The sequence below is a fragment of the Colletotrichum higginsianum genome, chromosome 12, assembly GCF_001672515.1.
Source record: "Colletotrichum higginsianum IMI 349063 chromosome 12, whole genome shotgun sequence".
NCBI classification, from domain to species: Eukaryota; Fungi; Ascomycota; class Sordariomycetes; order Glomerellales; family Glomerellaceae; genus Colletotrichum; species Colletotrichum higginsianum.
The window spans coordinates 280,957-300,557 of record NC_030964.1 but is presented as its reverse complement, the minus strand read 5'-3'; the positions used below and the strand labels follow the sequence as shown (position 1 = coordinate 300,557).

The window sequence follows — 19,601 nt, the reverse complement described above, 5'->3', positions numbered from 1 at the left end:
GCTACATGGAGCAAACTGGTTTACGGCCCTCGACCTCAAAGGAGCCTACAACTTGATCAGAATGAAGGAAGGCGAAGAATGGAAAACAGCGTTCCGAACACGTAAAGGACTCTTCGAGTACCTCGTGATGCCTTTCGGACTCACCAACGCACCCGCCACCTTTCAGACAATGATCAACCACGTCCTCAGCGAATTTATCGACATATTCGTTGTCGTCTACCTCGACGACATCCTCATCTTCTCACCTACCCTCGAGCTACACAAGGAACACGTCCACCAAGTCCTTCAGAAGCTCCAAGAAGCCAAACTGTTGGTAGAAGCCGAAAAATGCGAATTCCACACCCAAAGAGTCGATTTCCTAGGATACACCATCACCCCAGGGCAAATCGAGATGGAAGCGAAGAAAGTACAGGCAGTCAGGGACTGGCCTACACCTCAGAACGTCAAGGACGTCCAGTCGTTCCTAGGATTCGTCAATTTCTATCGACGATTTCTCAAAAGTTACGCAGGAAGCGTGCAATGCATCCAGAACCTCACACGGAAAGACACCCCATTCGAATGGACCAAAGAACGCAATGACGCATTCGAGAAAGTCAAACAACAGGTCAGCTCAGAACCTGTCACTCGAATCCCCGACCCAGACAAACCTTTCGAAGTAGAGACCGACGCCTCGGACTTCGCTATGGGCGGACAACTCGGTCAACGCGACGAAGAAGGAAGACTACACCCTTGTGCCTTCTTCTCGAAAGCATTCCACGGACCAGAATTGAACTACCAGATCCACGACAAAGAACTCATGGCAATCATCGAAGCATTCCATGAATGGAGACCACAACTATCTGGTACGAAACACGAAGTCCTCGTATACACGGATCACAAGAACCTCGCACACTTCACAACATCCAAGAACCTGAACAAACGACAAGTCAGATGGTCAGAATTCCTTTCGGAATACAACTTCCGGATCATCTACAGAAAAGGAACCGACAACGGCAGAGCCGACGCTCTCAGCAGAAGGACGGATCACGAAGTCCCCGTTCCAGAGGAAACACAAGTTATCCTCAAGACAGACAAGAATGGAGACCTTGTTCCAGCACAGAAACTCCTCATGATCGCCAGACGAGTCATGATTGGCACGACCAACAAAATGACGCATGAGATGATCAGAGAGATTCACAGTACTCGAGCACACGGACACCAAGGAGTTACCAAGACCTGGAAACGAATTCGACAACATCACGACCAGCGAGTAACAAGACAGGACGTCGCAGACGCAATCCGGGATTGCGAACCCTGCAAGAAAAGCAAGAACAGTCCACACAAACCCTACGGACTCATTCAGCCACTGCCAATACCACCAGCAGCATGGCACTCGATCTCTTTGGACTTTATCGTCAAACTACCAAAGTCAAGAGAACCACTGACGAAGGTCTATTACGACAGCGTTTTGGTCATTGTGGACCGACTCACCAAATACGCTTACTTCATTCCATACCTGGAAGCAAGTACAGCAGAAGACCTTGCGTACACGTTTTTGAAATACATCATCAGCAACCACGGACTACCCAACGAAATTGTGTCAGACAGAGACAAGCTGTTTACTTCGAAGTTTTGGAAATCTCTGATTTCGCAACTTGGTGCAGACCACAAACTGTCTACCTCTTTCCACCCGCAGACCGATGGTCAGACCGAACGAATCAACCAGATACTCGAACAGTATCTACGATGCTATGTCAACTACGATCAAGACAACTGGGTACCACTGTTGCCTACAGCCCAGTTCGCCTACAACAGCGCAGTCGGAGAAAGCACTCTCCACTCCCCATTCTACCTGAACTACGGATTCGAACCTACCGCACATGGAGAACCACGCGAAGGACCACGGGCCCTGAAGGCCGTGGCCGGAATCAATAAGATGCGCGAAATCCAGACAAACGTCTCCCAAGATTTGGAATTCGTCAGAGAACGAATGAAGAAATACGCCAACACTTCAAGGATTGGAGGACCATCCTTAGAAGAGGGAGATAGCGCCTACCTCATACGACGAAATATCAAAACCAAGCGACCTAGCGACAAATTGGACTACAAAAAACTCGGACCTTTCGAAATCCTCAAGAAGGTCTCGCCAGTCAACTACAAGCTAAAACTACCCGATACGATGAAAATCCACCCAGTCTTTCACATCGCACTCCTCGAACCAGCACCACGCGGATCACACACTGAAGACTGCATCATCGTTGAACCCAACGAACCAGAATACGAAGTCGAGCGAATCATCGACCACAGGAACGAAGACGGTCATGACGAATATCTCGTTAAGTGGAAAGGTTACGGACACGAAGACAACTCATGGGAACCAGTCAAGAACCTCCAGCATTCCCAGGAGCTTCTACGGGAGTACTCCAGCTCTCAGACCGCTCCGGAACTAAGGAACCTAAATCCGCAAACTCCTCGCCAATCCCGAAGGAAGGCCAGTCGACCTCGTTAGGAACCCCTATGGATTGAAGATCACCCACGACACCCTGCTCGTGAGCATCCAAAGCAGAAAGCAACTCGTCATCCTCCAGCTCCTGCAGACCCCGAGAAAACGTCTCGAGATGACGCTCCTTAACCTTCTTGCGAATAGTACGAATTCGCGCCAAACGACCCGCCGCTTCAGCCACCTCGGCCTGAACACGAGCAAGCTTCTCATGAAGCCCCAGGAGAGCATCACTCGCTTGCTCCTCCTTCTCCTCCCATTCCTGACGCTGATCACTCAGGCGTCGCACTACCCTTGTCAGCACACCACCAAGAAGACACCTCACGACAAGAACGAAAAACTCACGGCTCGACGCCACCACCACGCCATCGCAAGGGCGCTTCAGGTTCTTGCAACCCTGGCAGACTTTGGAACCCTCAGCAATCCGACATGGACGCTTCGCGCGGAAGCAACGGGTACAAGGCATGGTATCAGAAGAACCAAAACGATCGAAGACGTCGTCACACGCTGAACGAAGTGCTGATTTGGAGTCCCTTGACTTTTGGACGCGACCTGTCATGTTGTCAACATCATGATAAACAGGGACGCAGAATTGACGACTCCCCAACCTGGGAGACACTACCTACTTATGGGTCTTGAGGACAAGACCTTTGGAGGGGAGACCTGATGTTACGACCCAACAAGTTACAGGCGACGAGAGCCCCACCCGGCCAGCAGGACGCGGGCGGCACAGCCTTTGTATGGACAAAAGACAGGGTTAAGCAGATGACTCCCCCGGAACGGAAGAACTATGGTACAGGTCACGTGGAGATAAGATTAGATTAGATCCGTACGCCAGAAATACGGAACCCGTACGCCAAGGATACGGCACCCGTATGCCAAGAGTACGGCACCCGTATGTTGAACATACGGATGCCTCTAAGACTACATGAGCGGACTTGTATATAGGATGGACTTGGACGCACTCAAGGACAGACTCCCATAGCTCTTCAGCAATCAACTTTGTGATTATCCCCTCGGATACTCTCGGCACCCTTCACTAGTGACACACATTACAAGACCTTTGTTGAGTATACGACTGATCACCGTATCCTCTGAAGACCTGATCCTTTCAGCACGACTTACAGCACTGTTCCCCAGCTTCGTTGCCTCAGCTTCTGCTAATAGACACTACCACGGAAAGCCGACCGTAACACTAGTAGACACCTAGTATCCTAATTCTACTGCTAATAGAGGTAATAGTAATAGCCTTATAGAGAATGTAATCTTACTGCAGCTTTAGCTTAGAATTAATACACTCCTAACTGCAGCAGTTAATACTATAGTTTACACTGCTAGGATAGAGGGCTAATATCTACTCTAAGGCTAATGCACTACCCTTTGTAAAGTTAATAGGAATAGTACTAATACTAGCAGCTTTAGCTAGGTATTGTAGAATGTAGTCTATAATGTAGACTAGGCTAGTACCTTAAATAATAGCACTATAGGTACAGAGTAGGCTAATAGGGCTACTACTAAAGACAACTACAGAGTCCCCTAGCTAGAAGCCTAACTAGCTTAGTCCTTCCTATGCAGTAGGGAAGATGTCGCTTAGGAAAAGCTACTCCTTATTGGAGAGCTTCTTAGGGATCTTAATAAGGGAGCTGTCTGCAAAGGGCACGCAGACGTACTTGGCTGGGATAAGGTTAAGTTCTTTCTCTATCTTTATAGTAGTTAGTAGCGCAGATACTCACCTTAGAGACTACCTAAATTGCTAAAGTCTTTACTAAGACTAAATCTACTAAGCTGAGGGAAGATTTAGTTATTAGTATTAATAATGCTGTCTTTAGGAAGGCTAAAGATAATAATGCAGTTACTAACTTGCAGATTATTAATAGCATTACCTACTTCCTTAATAATTCCTATAGCCTTATAGTCTACTAGGTAGGGTACTTTAGCGCTAGATATAATACTATAGTAGATGTAAAGGTTAGTACTATAAATAGCAGATGTAGTAATGCAGACGATGGCGTCTTTAGGCTCCTTGAGATGCAGGAGTGGGATGTCTGCTTTAACAGCTATCTTATAGGGTTTGCCTTCCCAGACTACGGCGCGCATGGTCTTGGGTCTTGAGGTTTGATGATTGGTCATGATTATTGTTTCTGAGGAACTGGAAATGATATGAGAAAGAAAACTCAGTAATTGTTTTGTCAGGTCTCTTCCTTTGTTGGCCTCTTTATAGATGTTTGCGGTCCTTGATCGAGAGACGATTTGTCAGATTCTCATCCTTTTCCAGGCGAAGATGAGTACCATTCGGAACCGAATGAGACATATCTGACCTCTTTTTCGACCCCATCATCCCCAACTTGTCGTTTTGGTGGCCGAAAATGTCACATGAGTATGAATAGCCAATTCCCCAGGCCCAAGCCTCGTCATCTGGGCAGGGTTGATCATCGAATATGCCCGAAGTAGAAAGGCAACTATGCCAAGAATGAACCTCGTGAAGCTGCCTTGAGTATGGTTTATCCAACTCAACTTAGTCAGACGTCTAGCGAAAGCTGAGAGAAGTTCTTCCTCACCCAAGATGGTGCGCAGCCAGTATTCGATATCACGTAGGGCTGGCAGTGTTACCCCGGCGGCTCTTGGTCTCAGGGATTGTGGTAAGCTGACAGCGACACCCCTCCATGCAAGGGCGCCCGGCAAGTACGCATGAACCACTGATGGCCCTTGTTCCTCCTGATATTCAATTGGCAAGTTTGTACGAGAAGGTGTTGCAGCTGACGTGAAAATATCCGCATAAGGCATGTGAGCCCATCCCAGTTATAGTTTAGGTAAAGGCATGAACGATAGGTCAAATGGAGACGGTCTCTTTCGGGAGGAGTGGGTGTGCATTCAAAGATGCGCACAATAGCTGAGGTATCTATGATACAGGTAGTAGTACATGAAATGAGTCAATTGCATTCCTTTGGCCCACGAAGACTGAGCGCACAACAATGGACTTCATCTCATTGAGAAGCGATTAGGCTTAAAAACGAACGCGACCCTTGGTGAAAGCCAAGGCCAGCCAGCCAGCAATCAGGGCAAGGCCACCAATTGGAGTGACGGGACCAAGGAACTTGAGATCAGGGTTGAGGATAAGGGCGTAGATGCTACCGCTGAACATGGTCGCGCCAGCGGTGAAAAGGCCGGCGGCGATGGGGTTGGATCGAGCGATGAGAATGGCAACGGAGTGGACGAGCTAATGAATTTCTCAGGGTAAGCTACTGATCTCACTGATGATGAGGAGTGGAATCAAATAAGAGCAACTCACTTGGTAGTGAGCGGCGGTGGACCAGCTGGCAATCTTCGCGGGATCATAGATGCGGTTCTTCAGGCCGTGGGCCTCACTTCAACACCGTAGATGACTGGGTGTCTCAGGATCCCATTCAATCCCATCCAACGTACCTTTTGCCCTTGCGCACCTTCTACGGTGCACCATTAGTGCCAACCCGACTAAGGACGGCCTAATGTTAGGCCGACTTAGATCCCTACCTTAAACCTAGGATTTAGGAATTGCAGTAGTCAATTGCAGCAGTCAATTGCAGTAGTTAATTGCAGTAGTCAATTGCAGTAGTTAATTGCAGTAGTTAATTGCAGTAGTTAATTGCAGTAGTTAATTGCAGTAGTTAATTGCAGTAGTTAATTGCAGCAGTTAATTGCAGTAGTTAATTACAGTAGTTAATTGCAGCTATTAATTGCAGTAGTAAGTAGGTACTAGCAATAGTAAGCAAGTACTAGTAATAGTAAGTAGGCACTAGTAATAGTAGGTAGGCACTAGTAATAGTAGGCAGGTGCTAGCAATAGTAGGTAGGCACTAGTAATAGGCTGCAGCTACTAGCAGCTGCATTTATAGGTTTTCTTCTATATATTTAGATAAATAACTACATTCCTTTTATTAAAGTTATACATCTAGTGCAAATAGTATAGTTAGTTAGGTATTTTAAATACCTTTCTAGAGGTTGCTAGTTCAATTTTGCAGAATGCCTATTCTTTTTTTCCTATACTTAGGCCTCGAGTTTAGATTTCAAGTCAGCCTAACTTTAAGCTGCTCTTAGTCGGGTTGGCACTAATGTACTACCGTACCTTCCACCCAAGCGCCTTCACATCCTCACAGCCCCATTCACCATTCACACCTTTTCCACCAACAAACACTCCAACCCCTCGCCCATTTTTCTTCCACCGCAACGCAGTGCACTCTTAACAAACCAAGCACATCTCACCATCTCCCACGCAACCAAGAATCGCATCGCATCGCAAACACCACCGCCATGAAACCAGAGCATCAGCTGAGCGAACTCATCAGAACCTTCCCGGGCCCCGATGCCGACACTATTGCTGTGCGTTCCTAGTTTGAGCGCATCATTAGACGTCGCCAGGTGGATGTCCCTGTCAACCTGCGCCTTTGCTTGACTGGCTATGAGATGAACCACCCGGGGCTCACTGAGAGCAAGGTCCAGCGCACTCTGCAGTACTACGGCGTCGACACCCTTGATGCCCAGTACCTTGCCCAGGATGTCCTCCATTGTCGCAAGGTCAGTCTGTTCCTCCCTCGCCCAACTAAGTCTTCACCATGCAAATTTTGCCCCGTTGCCTTGAGTTTGTCGTTGCTAACTTATCCTTGCCTCTTTTTAGAACTATGATTACTGCAAGATGCTGGCGGAAAGGGAGGGAACGGTCTGGCCCCTGGAGGATGTTATACAGAATGGGAAGACGGAACGGGAGGCAGAGCCCACCTCTATGTCCATCATCATCCTGATGAGTATCGGCATCGTGCTGGTCTTGGTCGTCCTCTTCTGCCTTTTCATCAAGGCTGACGCCTGGATTCTCCCTCAGCTCTGAGCTGCCCGGACTCCAAGCGCCAGCCAAAGTTACTCGGGCACTCGGTCTCGAAAGGGAGGGGGAGGATTCGAAGATGAGGGCACGCGTGCGTGGGCAACGGCGCCAGCTATCTAGGCAGCTGGAATGGCGGCACACCGCCAGATGAGCTCAATATTTTCTGTTCCGCAGGATAATTACTCAATTTCACATACTTGGTTGGGCCTTCCGCATCGGCCGCCACCTGTTTTCTTTCTTGAGCCATCTCTCTAGGCCCTCCCAAGAGCGGTTTCTAAAGCTTTCGAAGAGCTGGATAGAAGAGATTTAAGAAGATGTGTCTCTGCTAATGCGCGCCCGCTGGGAAAAATGTCGGCAAAGATTGACTGTTGCTGTTATGTTTAGTTTGAAGGCTGTGCCTCCTGGCTCGGGATGGAATAACTTCATTTTTGACAGCAAGCGAAAGCTGATTTTGTCATCGTAGATGACCGCGGTCCGATGGCAGCATATGGCGACTGAATTATCCGTGCAATCCCCAGAGGATGTGGTTCAGTCCCCATTTGTCAGACTCGGCGGTGTCCTACTTAAGAGGCGGACGGAAACCGAGTCCGAAGCCCTGGTGCAAGTTGCAGCATGACCGAGAAATGCCTGCGGAAGACATCGACAGCGCTAGCCATAGATCATAAGCATGACTCAAGATGTCGTCCCGATCTCTTCTCGAATTCACGTCAGGCCGGGGTGGGAAGTGTCACCTCAGCGGTAATCAATCAACTTTAGCTGTCATTAGACGCACCAGGCTTTGCGTCGTCCATGAGCCGGCCGGCTCTTGGTCAACAGCACAATGGTTTTCATTGAAAGGTGTACTGAAGGCATTAATTCGGCTGTAACGCTAGCATCCCGGTCCAGTCGGCTACGGCTTCGAAGGTCTTTCTACCCTGCCGTGCCCTCTCACGCTCAGCCGATCATCCCCACTGGCGGCAGCTAAATCTGCTCAGCCATTCCACCCAACGAACTCAGTTAGATTTTCCAGATACCCAGACATTCTTGTTGCATTAATTTAAAGTCCTGCATTCAAGCCGTCCCCCTTGCGTAAAGTAAGTGGCGGAAAGGGGGCCAGCTGATATCAACAAAATGACAAGGCACCAATTGGAATAGCTCGGCGTTTTATGAAAGCGAGAATCTGATTGCGGACGATGAAATCTCGTCACTGTTGCGTACGCACCAAGTAATACTCCAAAATAAAACAGAAAGCCTCGTGGATGCACGCTTCGATGTTTCTAGCGAGCTATATGGAGGTATGGCGATGGAGAGCTAGCAGGAATTGGGTTACGAGGGATGTCATACTTGTGTTGTAGCAGGAGAAGGATATGCTCGAAATGACAAGCGCAAGACTTTGGAGATCGGCTTGTCCGGGAGGCCAGGGGTAAACGTACCAAACAGCTCCCCTGTCGAGAATTAGCAGCGAAGTTTGAAAATGCAATAAATTTTAGCGCCCAAAGTCGTAGGAGATGAGGACTCATGGGACTTGGAGACGTTATGGCTGCTCGATAAACTGGTAAATCTCTTGTTGCAAGCGACATGGGACGGCCGCAACCAGAACCAAGTATTATGCAGAATATCTCTAGAACAGGGAGAATGGGACATTGGCTGATATCAAAGTCCCCCCCCTGGTGCCTGAATATGCTTGATACCCGAGGATACTGCTGGCTTTGTTCTCCGGGGTGTTGAATGAGTGTTCTGAGGGCCGAGGAGATGGGAAATTATTCTTTTGCTTGGTCGTGCTGCCTTTTGCATTTTAACAATGTTGCTGTCAGATATGCAGGAAATCCATCGCCTAAATCAACTTTGCACGTGTTTAGGATACATTTTGTTATGCCGTTCTTCTTCGAAGAGGGTCAAAAGGACCGTATGTTCGCATTAAGTCAACATACCCACATCTGGCCCCCCCCCACATCTGGCCCCCCCAAAAATGCCTCATCACCATCACCAGCCTCCTATTTTCACCAACTTCACCACATCACAACATTTACAGTTTTTAACCAAATGACTTCATTTTTTCTACATAACCTTTTATAGTCCTTATGGGCAAATACACCGAGTATGAGGTCAAACAGGCCTTAGATGCCGTCGCCAATGGCCAGTCTATTCACAAGGCATCATCTGAATGGGGGATCCCAAGGTCAACACTTCGTCATCGACTCCAAGGTGTCCAAGCAAGGACAGCTGCCTTCTGTGACCTCCAGAGGTTATCCCCAGATCAGGAGGCTAAGCTGGCTGAATGGGTGCGAATCCAGCATGCCCTTGGCCTTGCCCCAACTCATCAACAAGTGAGGGTATTCGCAGGAAGGATCCTTCATGCTATAGGGGACACAGAGCCTATAGGAAAGGGATGGATCCAAGCCTTCTTGAAGAGAAATCCATCAGTCAAGGTGCAGAGAAGTCGCCCTATAGATTCAAGACGTATTAATGGGGCATCTACTGAGGTCATCAGGGACTGGTTCAAACTCCTCGCCATACCAGAGATCAAGGGCATTAAACCAGCCAATAGATACAACATGGATGAGACTGGTATCCTTGAGGGCCAAGGATCTAATGGGCTAGTGCTAGGCATGTCTGAGACGAAGTCTGTCCGCAAGAAACAGCCTGGATCAAGGGCATGGGTATCCATCATCGAATGCATCTCTGCCCTGGGCCATGCCCTTGATCCCCTCATCATATATAAGGGCAAGACAGTCCAGCAGCAGTGGTTTCCTCTAGACCTTGGCCCTTATAAAGGATGGCAGTTCACTGCAACAGAGAATGGATGGACTACAGACGACACTGCAGTTGAATGGCTGCAGAAGGTCTTCATCCCTCAGACTGTCTCCCAGGGCAAGGAGGGCAAGGAGGAGGCCAGACTGCTTGTTGTTGATGGCCATGGGAGTCACACAACGACGGAATTTATGTGGCTCTGCTATATTAATAACATCCACCTATTGTTCTTGCCACCACACACCTCCCATGTCCTCCAGCCACTTGACCAGTCAGTCTTCAGCCCTGTAAAGGCAGCCTATAGGAAGGAGCTTGGATACCTCAGTCAGTGGAATGACTCTACTATTGTAGGCAAGAGGAACTTTATAGGCTGTTATCAGAAGGCTCGTCTGGCAGGCCTGACAATGCAGAACATCAAGAGTGGATGGAAATGGACTGGACTATGGCCTGTCTCTATGGCGAAGCCTCTTATGAGCTCATTACTGCTCCCATCAACACCAGGGCCATTAGATCAGGCCTGCAAAGGGCAGTCTGGAGGCAAGGAAGCTGAGGGATGGGCATCTGCGTCATCTGCAGTGGTGTGGTCGACGCCAAGGAAGATGAAGGATCTGGCTGGCCAACTGAAGCTATTCACAGAGCTGGATAATGACGCCAGTACTCAACGCCTCCTTTTCATGAAGGTGAAAAAAGGGTTCAGTGAAAAGGCATATGAGCTGGCAACTGCCCAGCACAAGCTGGAGCTTCTGCAGGCCCAAGTGGCCAATACTGCAGTGAGGAAAAGGAAGGCAGTCCAGCTGGATCCTAACACTAAGTTTGCCACTATCTCAGACGTGCAGAAGGCGCAGGTTGAGGCTGGTGAAAAAGAGGATACTGCAGGTGAATCCAGCGAGTCTGATTTACCTAGTGAAGCTGAAGACTGTATTGTAGTGGCATCTAGAAGAGGGCAGTAATTAAGTGAAAATGGTGGTGATGTTGGAGATGGCTTCATTTTTGGGGGGGCCAGATGTGGGGGGGGGCCAGATGTGGGTATGTTGACTTAGTGAAGGTTGGAAGCGTGTGTAATAAAGCATGGATCAAGACCTTGGAGAGTAACCGTCGCCGGGAGCCCTAGGTTTGACACTATGCAATCTATGAGCTTGAGACACCTCAAACTCTTAAGGACTGGAAAGAGCTGTCTGAAAGCGACTCTCGAAATTGATCTCTGAGATTGAGAAACAGGCTGAAGACTCCCTGTGGCGATATTCTCGAGGGGAATCCTGAGCGCAGCGGGAACAGCGTGGTTGCAGTGAATGATGTCAGACTGCTAATTGAAGCGCTGTTTTGTTGCTGCATGATGTGCCACTCAAATTGGGACAGCAGTAAACAGCAAAAGAAGAGACGGGGGAACCGTTGGCAGGTCTTCTGGTATCATGTTGTGGAAGCAAATGGGCGGCTGCCGGCGATGATGCGAGATGGCATGGCCCTGGACAAAACAGACGTGAATTGGATGGCCTTAGACGGGATATCCTTGGATAATGGGAGGGGCGCGGACGTGGACGAGATGACTGTGGTAAAGGAACCTTGGACGGCGAGGTTGTGATCGAATTTCATGCCACTAGAAATAGTTTGCTTTACACTATTAGCATATCTAAAATGAGATGAACACCTGCCTAATTGATAGAACCGCCCAGTATAGATCCCTCATCCGCGAGCAACTCCTTCCTTAACGCCAAGACGGAAGAGCGGATGTTGGGAATGGAGTTGGCTATTCATGGTACAGCAGAGGAGGACTCCCTAAAACATGAAAGCTCCATGATGGCTTGCGAATCGACCGAGCTGAGCGGCGGAGATGGCTTTCATATGGTAATGTTGGAAGTCTACGGGGTCTGGGAAGTCTTATTCGAGGCGTAAGTGCTGAGGAGGGGCCTCCTTAGTCGTCGTCCTCATCCTCGGCATCTCCGGCCGAAAGAGCGGCAGCTGGAGCGTCTGGAGCGGACGCGAACACGTTGAAACGGCCCGAGACAGCCCATACAAGACCCCCAAATCGGTGACCATTGTCACCGCCGCCTGGCACGTTCGGTAGCTTCGGATTCTCTCCAAAGACTGTGCAGATTCTTGGCGTATCTGGAGTCGGAGCCGGCTGGCGTTGTAGGGAGTGTATCTGGGCGAATGCGGTAGTCATGCCGGCTTCTAGGCAAGAACGGGAAGAGTGGTTATGTGGTGGACAAGGAGATGAAGAGAAACATGACTGAAAAGTGACTCAAAGAAGAAGACACAAGGGGCCATTACGAAAACAAGGTGTGCTTGTCCCCGAGAGGTAGTATCGAAGATCCTGCTCGCTCTTGCGATTGGAAGTGGTGATTATGTGAAGTTTGAGAAAAGGCGACGCGGTTGTTTTAGTAGAATAGTGGAATAGGATACCCGTGGAAGTTTGGTCTCTAATCCAAGTCAGTTGCATCGTCTGTGAAGCCGAATAGTAGATAAGATATATGCAATTAGATCGGTTAAGTACGTTATTAAAGGCCGACGTAATGCCTTTCCGAAATCTCTAAAGAGGCACATAGCAACTATTCTAACGCACATGGGGCATATTACTTGTTCTCAGCGAGATGCATTCGCACAGCATAGTGGAATGTTCTGGATGATGACTTTGACTCTTCCGATTTGATTAAGATGCCAATGGTCTACAACACAGGTTAGCTACCTGCATGTTGCTGCTTTTGGCCGTTGAAAGCACGACAACGTCCAATCTAACTCTGAGGGTAGGTTGAAGCCGTTTTTTGGGCGCCATTTTCCACGGTTGGGGTCAAATTCCAATTTTCTGCTATTGAATCCTTACTATCTCTGAGGTACATCAAATAAAAGAATGTATGTTTTTGCCTAATTCGAATTGATTGTGGAAAGTGGGTTTTCAGTAACTGCACATTAGTACCCAATTCGCCATGCAACTTTTCTCATCTGTGACTTCTTCGACCTGTAACCTTTTCAACCTTCAAGTCTTCCGACCTTTAAGTCTTCCGACCTGTAACTTTCATGACCGGTAACTCTTTGGACCTGCAACTTGGTCAACCTGCATGACACAAGATAGCTTGCTCTATGGATTGTATAAAGTGATTCAAGTGTTATAGATATCTATAACTATAATCCTGGCTATGAATCTGTTAGCTTGGCTTCTAGATTTGTATGAGCCTTCCTGGCTGGAGTCTTCCGTCTGTGATGTAACCTTTTGTCTGTCTGAATGCTTCCGCACCTTTCTTGCTTGGGATCTTCACTATGTCTGTGAATGAGACAAGCTCTGCCACGATGCTGCCATTTGCCCTGAAGACCTGCAAAGGAAAGTGAGAGGCAGTCTAGATGTAGTGCTGATCCGCGCCCAATGCCACTCACAGCCCCCAGCGTCTATTCCTTCTACCCTGGATGGCTAAGGAAGCGAGGCTCGGACGAGATGAAGAATCAAGAAAGAGCCAACTCCTTAAAGTTAGTCCGGAATTAGGTAGAGGCAGTTGAAGATATTCTATTGGCGGACTCACGAGGTTTCTTGCGATGAGGAGTCTCCCCAATAATTCTAGACTTACAGCTATACCTATTGACATTAGCACTGGACGTCCGAAACTCCCGACTGAAAATGCCTGTGACTATTCTCGTCCTGTCTTCTCACAGGATGCGTATGAGTAGTGTATCTAGTCGAAAATACCTAGACAGAAAATTCCCCGCGTGATGAGCCTATCTGCAGCCTGGTGGATTTCTGATGTATTCATCCCTTCACTGCCAGATACACCCATTTCTTGGGCAGCTTCTTCCTACATAACTTACCTGCGGTGGATTCTAAAAACTCAGTAATGTGTTCACATGTGCCGTCGAGTGATGTGGGCAGAGGTAGCTAATTTTCTGCGGCAGGTCAGATGTGGGATGTATCCGACGCTATTACTGCTTCATCTGACATCCGCCTTCTTTAAGAAATTCTCCACGCCACAAAACCAGCCTCCAACGTTTGGGACTCTTCTTCCCATCGTAAAAGCTTTAAATGTTTATAAAACTTCGTTGTTATGCGCAATAAATTGTTAGTAGAAGAATTATTACGCATATTCTAGGCAAAGTGACTAGAAATATCCATTATTCTACCGACAGGCGATTTTAGTCCACATGCTTGGACATGCAACCTTCATTCAGCAGATAATTATCTAGTAGAAAAACCTAATCATTCAAGTGTGGTATCTTTCTAACCGTCTCATATTCAGTTGAATCATAAAAGGTCCTCTTCATCAGGATCTCCCACAGGTGCAGCAAGCTTTTGCTTCTTCCTCTTGTTTTCGTTTGTGGTGAAATTCCGTACTAATATCCTTGTAGCACGCCTTGAGCATGGTGGACTTGGAGGCCACTACGCCGGTGACAGGTGCCTTGGCCGTGGGATGGATCGCCCAAGGACGGGCGGTGCTTTGGGCGGGGAGACCTCCAGTGTAGGATGGCTTCACGAACTCGGTTCGGTGCGTTCTGATAGCTTTGGTAATGGCTGCGTGGTTCTCCTGAGATTGCTTGCCGGTCGGCTGGGCTTCAACATCATCCATGGAATCGTCGTCGCGGGCTCTCGTCGTCGCGGGCTTTCGTCATTATCGCGTGACCAAGAGTTTGGTCCAATGGCTTAGAGCAGAGGAAGATCGGGGATGGCGGGGCACTGTCTAAGGGAGAAGCCTTTCTGTTTTTTCTCTTCCCGTCCTTGATGCCGGAGGTCTTCTTGATTAATAAGCATACTGTGTTTGTTAGGATCTTCAGAGGCTAAATTTTCGTCGCTTCTTGTAGTCGTCGGTAAAATACGGTGGCAGGATATCACGTCGCCATTGGGATTGGGTCGGAGGGGAGGGTGCTGCTTCAGCATTAAAATATTCGTCGTCTGTGGAAGAAGGGGTTGATTAACGTCTTCTCAATGAATGGATGCTCCATACTACGCATATTGATTTGTGCGCTAATTGAAGGTAGAGAGCATTGAAGCGGATGGGACGTTAGGGATTGTTGTCGGGCACTCGAGCTTATGATGCAGGGTAGTTTGGAATGGTGAGTTGAACGTCAAGGTCTGGGACTGGTTGGTTGTATCGGTAACTGTCTTGTTCATAAGTCACGGAGGTCACGAAATCGGGAAACGATCTTAATCCGGGCGCTTCTACGCCAAGCGCAACGGATGCAAAATCGATAGATCCTGCTGGTAAACGAATGATGGCTGATGTTGTGTCCCAATCAGGCAATGTCAATCTGCCTGGTGATCTCGGGCTGGGACTACGCCAGGGTCTTAATGGTGTTAGCACTGATGGCGCCAGATTCACTCTTTCGGCCCCCGGATGTTGGATACATGATTTCCATCAAGCCATGAGAATATCACATACGACCATACTCATTGGAAAACTCGGGATCCCGTCCGCTCTCCCATAGATAAGCCAATGAAGGCTGGAGTAGTAGTCGGGTCGGTGACGACCGGCGAATGCCCGGTGTTGTATGTGTTTTGTTGCCCTGGTCCGTTGCAGCATTCATTGTTTTGCCGCTGATAGATAGGTAGTAGGCCGTTCGGGCGTGTGAGATCATGCATGTATGACTTGTGATTAAGTTTTTGGAGTTGCTTCGAAATAGGAACCTGCCCGGCCAGCAACGTGCCATCGCCAACTGACTTAAAGTTGTTCAAGGCACTCTTCGAGGGTCAATGTGTACTGCCGGTTCCTTATCGTACTCTCAGTCTTGGAATCTTTAGTTAAGTACACACGAGCCAGCTGCTGAAAGGATCGAGGTAGGCGTAAGGCGGCCGCAGTAATAGACTGCTGGCTCCTCTGGCCACCCTCTGGCCATTTAACTCCGTCTCCATGTCCATGGCAGCAGTATTTACCGTCGCTGTCTGTTCGCCCATATTACTTGACTCCATGTCACTTTGCCCTTAAAACTGTCGAGAATCCTAGAGACTCATGCGCTCGATACAAGTCATGCCGTTTCTTCTCCAGCACCCCTCTTGTCGGGCAAACCCCTCCTCTCCAACCCACCATACGTCTCTCATCGAAAGGTAGGTGTCGACCTAGCCATGTCTCAACCCTTCTACCGCCATTTATTCTCCGCCTACTAGTGCCGTTCTTCTGGACGGACTACCTTCTTGCCATGCCCATCAACAAGACACTGCGGAGACCAACCGCCTTTGCTAATCCCACCGAGAAATGCCAACAATAACTGCAGCAATAAGTCGTTCCTCACTTTGATCAGGTCTCCCTCACCTCAAAATGCAGGACGTACGCGATGCCTGTGAAACGCAGCTGGTGCACTGCAGGGGTCGCTTGATACAGATTATCACACGATTTCAGCGACTCGCGAACCCTCGTACGTTCTCACACCCCCACCCCTCCTCTCATGACCCTCGTCGTCCTTCCCATAGACTGCGCAGCTACCTTTCGTTTCAAACCGGTCGACGCCAACATCGCCGCCTTTGTGCACAAGCCGCAGGAAGAAATTACTTGAAAGCAAGCCGTTCCCATCGCCGCTGCCTGAGTCACCAGTCCCGGCCGAATGTGACTGTTTCGTGTAAACTACAGACCCCCATTTTTCCTGTGCAAGAGCGACTACTTTTCCTGTGTGCTCGCTATCGTCGTAGCTAGTGAAGTCGCTATTGTCGTCGTCTATTATCGTCGTAATGGTAGTGATGACGAGGATGATGATGACGAGGTCTGTAACTAGATTGTGGAGGATGCTGCTGAGGATGCTGATGGGGAGCGCCACGTCTGACGTTGTCAGCCTGGCGGTTGTTGTCTGAGACCTTGGGTCCTGAGCAGTTATGTTAGGGTTTAGCTTGTGAAGGTAGGGAGGATAACGAACTCTTGCAGCCATCCTGGCTATTGTCGTTCCACCCAACGGTGCAGACAGGAATGCGCTGTGGCAGCGGCACGGCCCGGCCCTTGGCAGGGATCCCCCCGCCAACATCCCAGTCACCCAAAACTTTCCAAAATCTTCTCCACGTTCCGTCAACTAAGGTACGTTGCCAAGGCAGTCGTTGACGAACAGCAGCTAAGATCGACAGCATCATCATCATCCAACACTTCGACAGAATAGCTGCACTGTGTTCAGCTAATCGAAGGCCCGCCACAATCATAGCTCAGTAAAGGCAACCGTGAAACCCATCCTGCGGCTTTGGATAATGAATCATTCCAGTGCGCTGTGACGATGGTGTGTAGACCCGTTTCCGGGGTTTTCTCTAACTAAAGCAGGTATTATTTAACCCTCTAGTAGGCGCTCAACTGCTGATGTTCAACCAACTGCCAATTCCAACCATCTAATAATTTTCCAACCACCTGCCAAGTTTCCAACCTCATTCCAATTTTCGTGTTAGATAAACCGCAGCCCTAGTTTCAATTAAAAACATTATTAACTGACTTTGAAAACGCAAAACCGGTAGCGCTATGTCGCACTCACAACTGGCCGTAAGCCTACGGTCAAGACCGACATGGACATCAGGCCCTAGTGCAATCACCGGCGCATTCATAGTGAAAAACGGAGCTTTTCTTGACCCTTTGAAAGCCTGTCCGACGCACAATCTGCTATAGCCTCTAACTAACAAAGCACCTGGCTGAGACTCTCTTCCGATAGACCTACGGACGTACACTTCATCACCAATCCGCAGACCAGCCACCACAGACAGCCCATAACGCCCTTAATGTCGCTGGTAGCCTTAAATTCGTCGATGAATACCCAGTGTATCAATATAGATCACCTTCCCAAATTCTGAAGATGCCAACACGCGCTTCAGGGCTCGCGATGCCTCTTATCAAACACTTCTTTGACAGGCTCATCGTCACATTCAATAACATACTCCTAATGCGAATTGAAGACTCTGTTCATGGCGTTACCATACCGGCCGGCACGAACGGCGGTTTTGTTTAAATGCAGCGTTGCTGAGGTTGGCCCATGATGAAGAGAGGTGACATTCTGACTAACTTGCCTACCAGGCTCGGCCATTGCGAGAAGTCATTCGGTCATGGCGGGCTTTGCTTGGATCCCTTAGAACGGCTATCTGAAGTAACTGACTAGAAGTGCCAATAGATTCTCGGTGCTAGCTCACATTGTTTCACGGAGATCCTCGAGTAGCTGGCTGTATTATGCAGTAGAACCTTTGGTCTTGCCTGCCCGCACATTGGAACAGAAGCGGAACCTCTGGAGGAGCAAGATCGGCTATTGCATATCGAGTCATAAGAGAAGCCCGAGTCCGACCTTGTCAATAGTTGGGAGTTCCTGCCTGCTAACAGCTAAAGGTTCAAATTGGAGACCAATTTCAGCATTAGCCAGTTTGAATCCGATGCAAAGAAGTAGCTTGTGAGTAGTGTATCGTCATCACGATCCAAACTTCTACGCATGTCCGCCAAATACAACTGTCACATGGTAGCCCAAGTATTGCATGAATGCTGACAACGGTGATGGAAACTGAAAGAGAGTGGACTATATTCGATAAAGTACGTCGAGGAAGGAACAGCGTCACACTGTGAAGATTAGAGACCAACAGTTACCTAGTTATATAAGAATATGCGGACTGTTGCACTGAGATAGCGCAGCTAGACGAAGTCGATCGTTGGGTTCAAGGTGATTCTGGGTTGTAACGAAGGGCTAGCCGATACGCTTATCTCTTGGAAGCAGCTCTGACGTTAATACTGCCTGTGAGAACTTGGCTATTAGAGATACCTATTAAGAAGAGAGATTATAATTATCGAACGACTTGCAGATTTATCTAGCTAGGCAGCTAGATGGTTTTAGTTAGTAATGACTTTACATTATACATCTTGGAGGCGTGCTACCTACAAGGTTGCGCAATTTCTTAAAGACTGAATAGCAATTATTACTATATTCTCAGCTTCATTGGCCCCTTTTTTATTGTTGAAATTCAGGCGTGCTTCGCTACGCTAGTCAGCTCAACTATCTGTAATAAAGCTACTTATATTTAAGGAAATACAAGGTTAGGAATATTCTTTATCTTCTAACTGGCAGCGGCTGATTATGCGCTGATGCTGACCCCTTATAGACTAGTGATGGCAATTTTGTGTCCTTTTGATTTCCCTGGGCAGTCGAGTAACTTGTTTCTTGCAACTGCACAGCCTTAAGTGGCTTAGAATTATGCAAATACTATTCAACATACCTGTTTAGTGAAGCTACATTGCGACGTACCTATATTACATCTATCCAAGGTTTAGTATCTTATAGCCCCTGCTCCCTGTTGCTGATGAGGGGGTTGCAGGCCCTTAAGGGGGTGATTGGAGAGAGTATTGATTTTCTGTAATTGGGCGGGAGGGGCCTTAGCTAACGAGCGGGAGGCGGGCAAGGGGCTTGTGTACTAATCTATAGACTTGGCAGTGAGAAAGTCATACTGCTTCAAACAGCCGGGCCTGGTATGTGCATGGCCGGGCTGGTACTACTATTATCTATCACGATGGGCCCGGCTAGGCTGGTATTGCTGTTATCTAGCCTATCGTGATGTGCCTGGCCGGGCTAGAATCGCCGTTACCTATAATGAAGGGCCTGACCGGGCAGACATCACCACAACGCTCAAATGCTGTGC

The 19,601-nt window shown here is 48.5% G+C and overlaps 5 protein-coding genes across 5 annotated transcripts; 1 reads left to right on the top strand and 4 right to left on the bottom strand.

Annotated features, from left to right (window-relative positions):
• Positions 1-5,483: 5,483 nt before the first annotated feature.
• CH63R_14583 (Membrane protein) lies at positions 5,484-5,936 on the bottom strand (the record flags this gene model as incomplete). The annotated part of the gene is made up of 3 exons (XM_018309557.1): positions 5,484-5,696; positions 5,769-5,844; positions 5,920-5,936. 3 exons carry the CDS (start codon positions 5,934-5,936, stop codon positions 5,484-5,486), a joined length of 306 nt encoding a protein of 101 aa, XP_018150529.1.
• Positions 5,937-6,765: 829 nt separating this feature from the next.
• Positions 6,766-7,336, top strand: CH63R_14582 (uncharacterized protein; the record flags this gene model as incomplete). Its single annotated transcript, XM_018309556.1, is given in 3 exon segments — positions 6,766-6,834; positions 6,847-7,029; positions 7,130-7,336. The coding sequence occupies 3 exon segments, from the start codon at positions 6,766-6,768 to the stop codon at positions 7,334-7,336; spliced, it is 459 nt and encodes a 152-aa protein (XP_018150528.1).
• Positions 7,337-11,969: 4,633 nt separating this feature from the next.
• On the bottom strand, positions 11,970-12,221 carry CH63R_14581 (uncharacterized protein; the record flags this gene model as incomplete). The annotated part of the gene is made up of 1 exon (XM_018309555.1): positions 11,970-12,221. One exon carries the CDS (start codon positions 12,219-12,221, stop codon positions 11,970-11,972), a length of 252 nt encoding a protein of 83 aa, XP_018150527.1.
• A 2,080-nt stretch (positions 12,222-14,301) lies between these two features.
• On the bottom strand, positions 14,302-14,604 carry CH63R_14580 (uncharacterized protein; the record flags this gene model as incomplete). The annotated part of the gene is made up of 1 exon (XM_018309554.1): positions 14,302-14,604. One exon carries the CDS (start codon positions 14,602-14,604, stop codon positions 14,302-14,304), a length of 303 nt encoding a protein of 100 aa, XP_018150526.1.
• Positions 14,605-16,354: 1,750 nt separating this feature from the next.
• On the bottom strand, positions 16,355-16,888 carry CH63R_14579 (uncharacterized protein; the record flags this gene model as incomplete). The annotated part of the gene is made up of 1 exon (XM_018309553.1): positions 16,355-16,888. The coding sequence occupies one exon, from the start codon at positions 16,886-16,888 to the stop codon at positions 16,355-16,357; it is 534 nt and encodes a 177-aa protein (XP_018150525.1).
• Between the last annotated feature and the right edge of the window lie 2,713 nt (positions 16,889-19,601).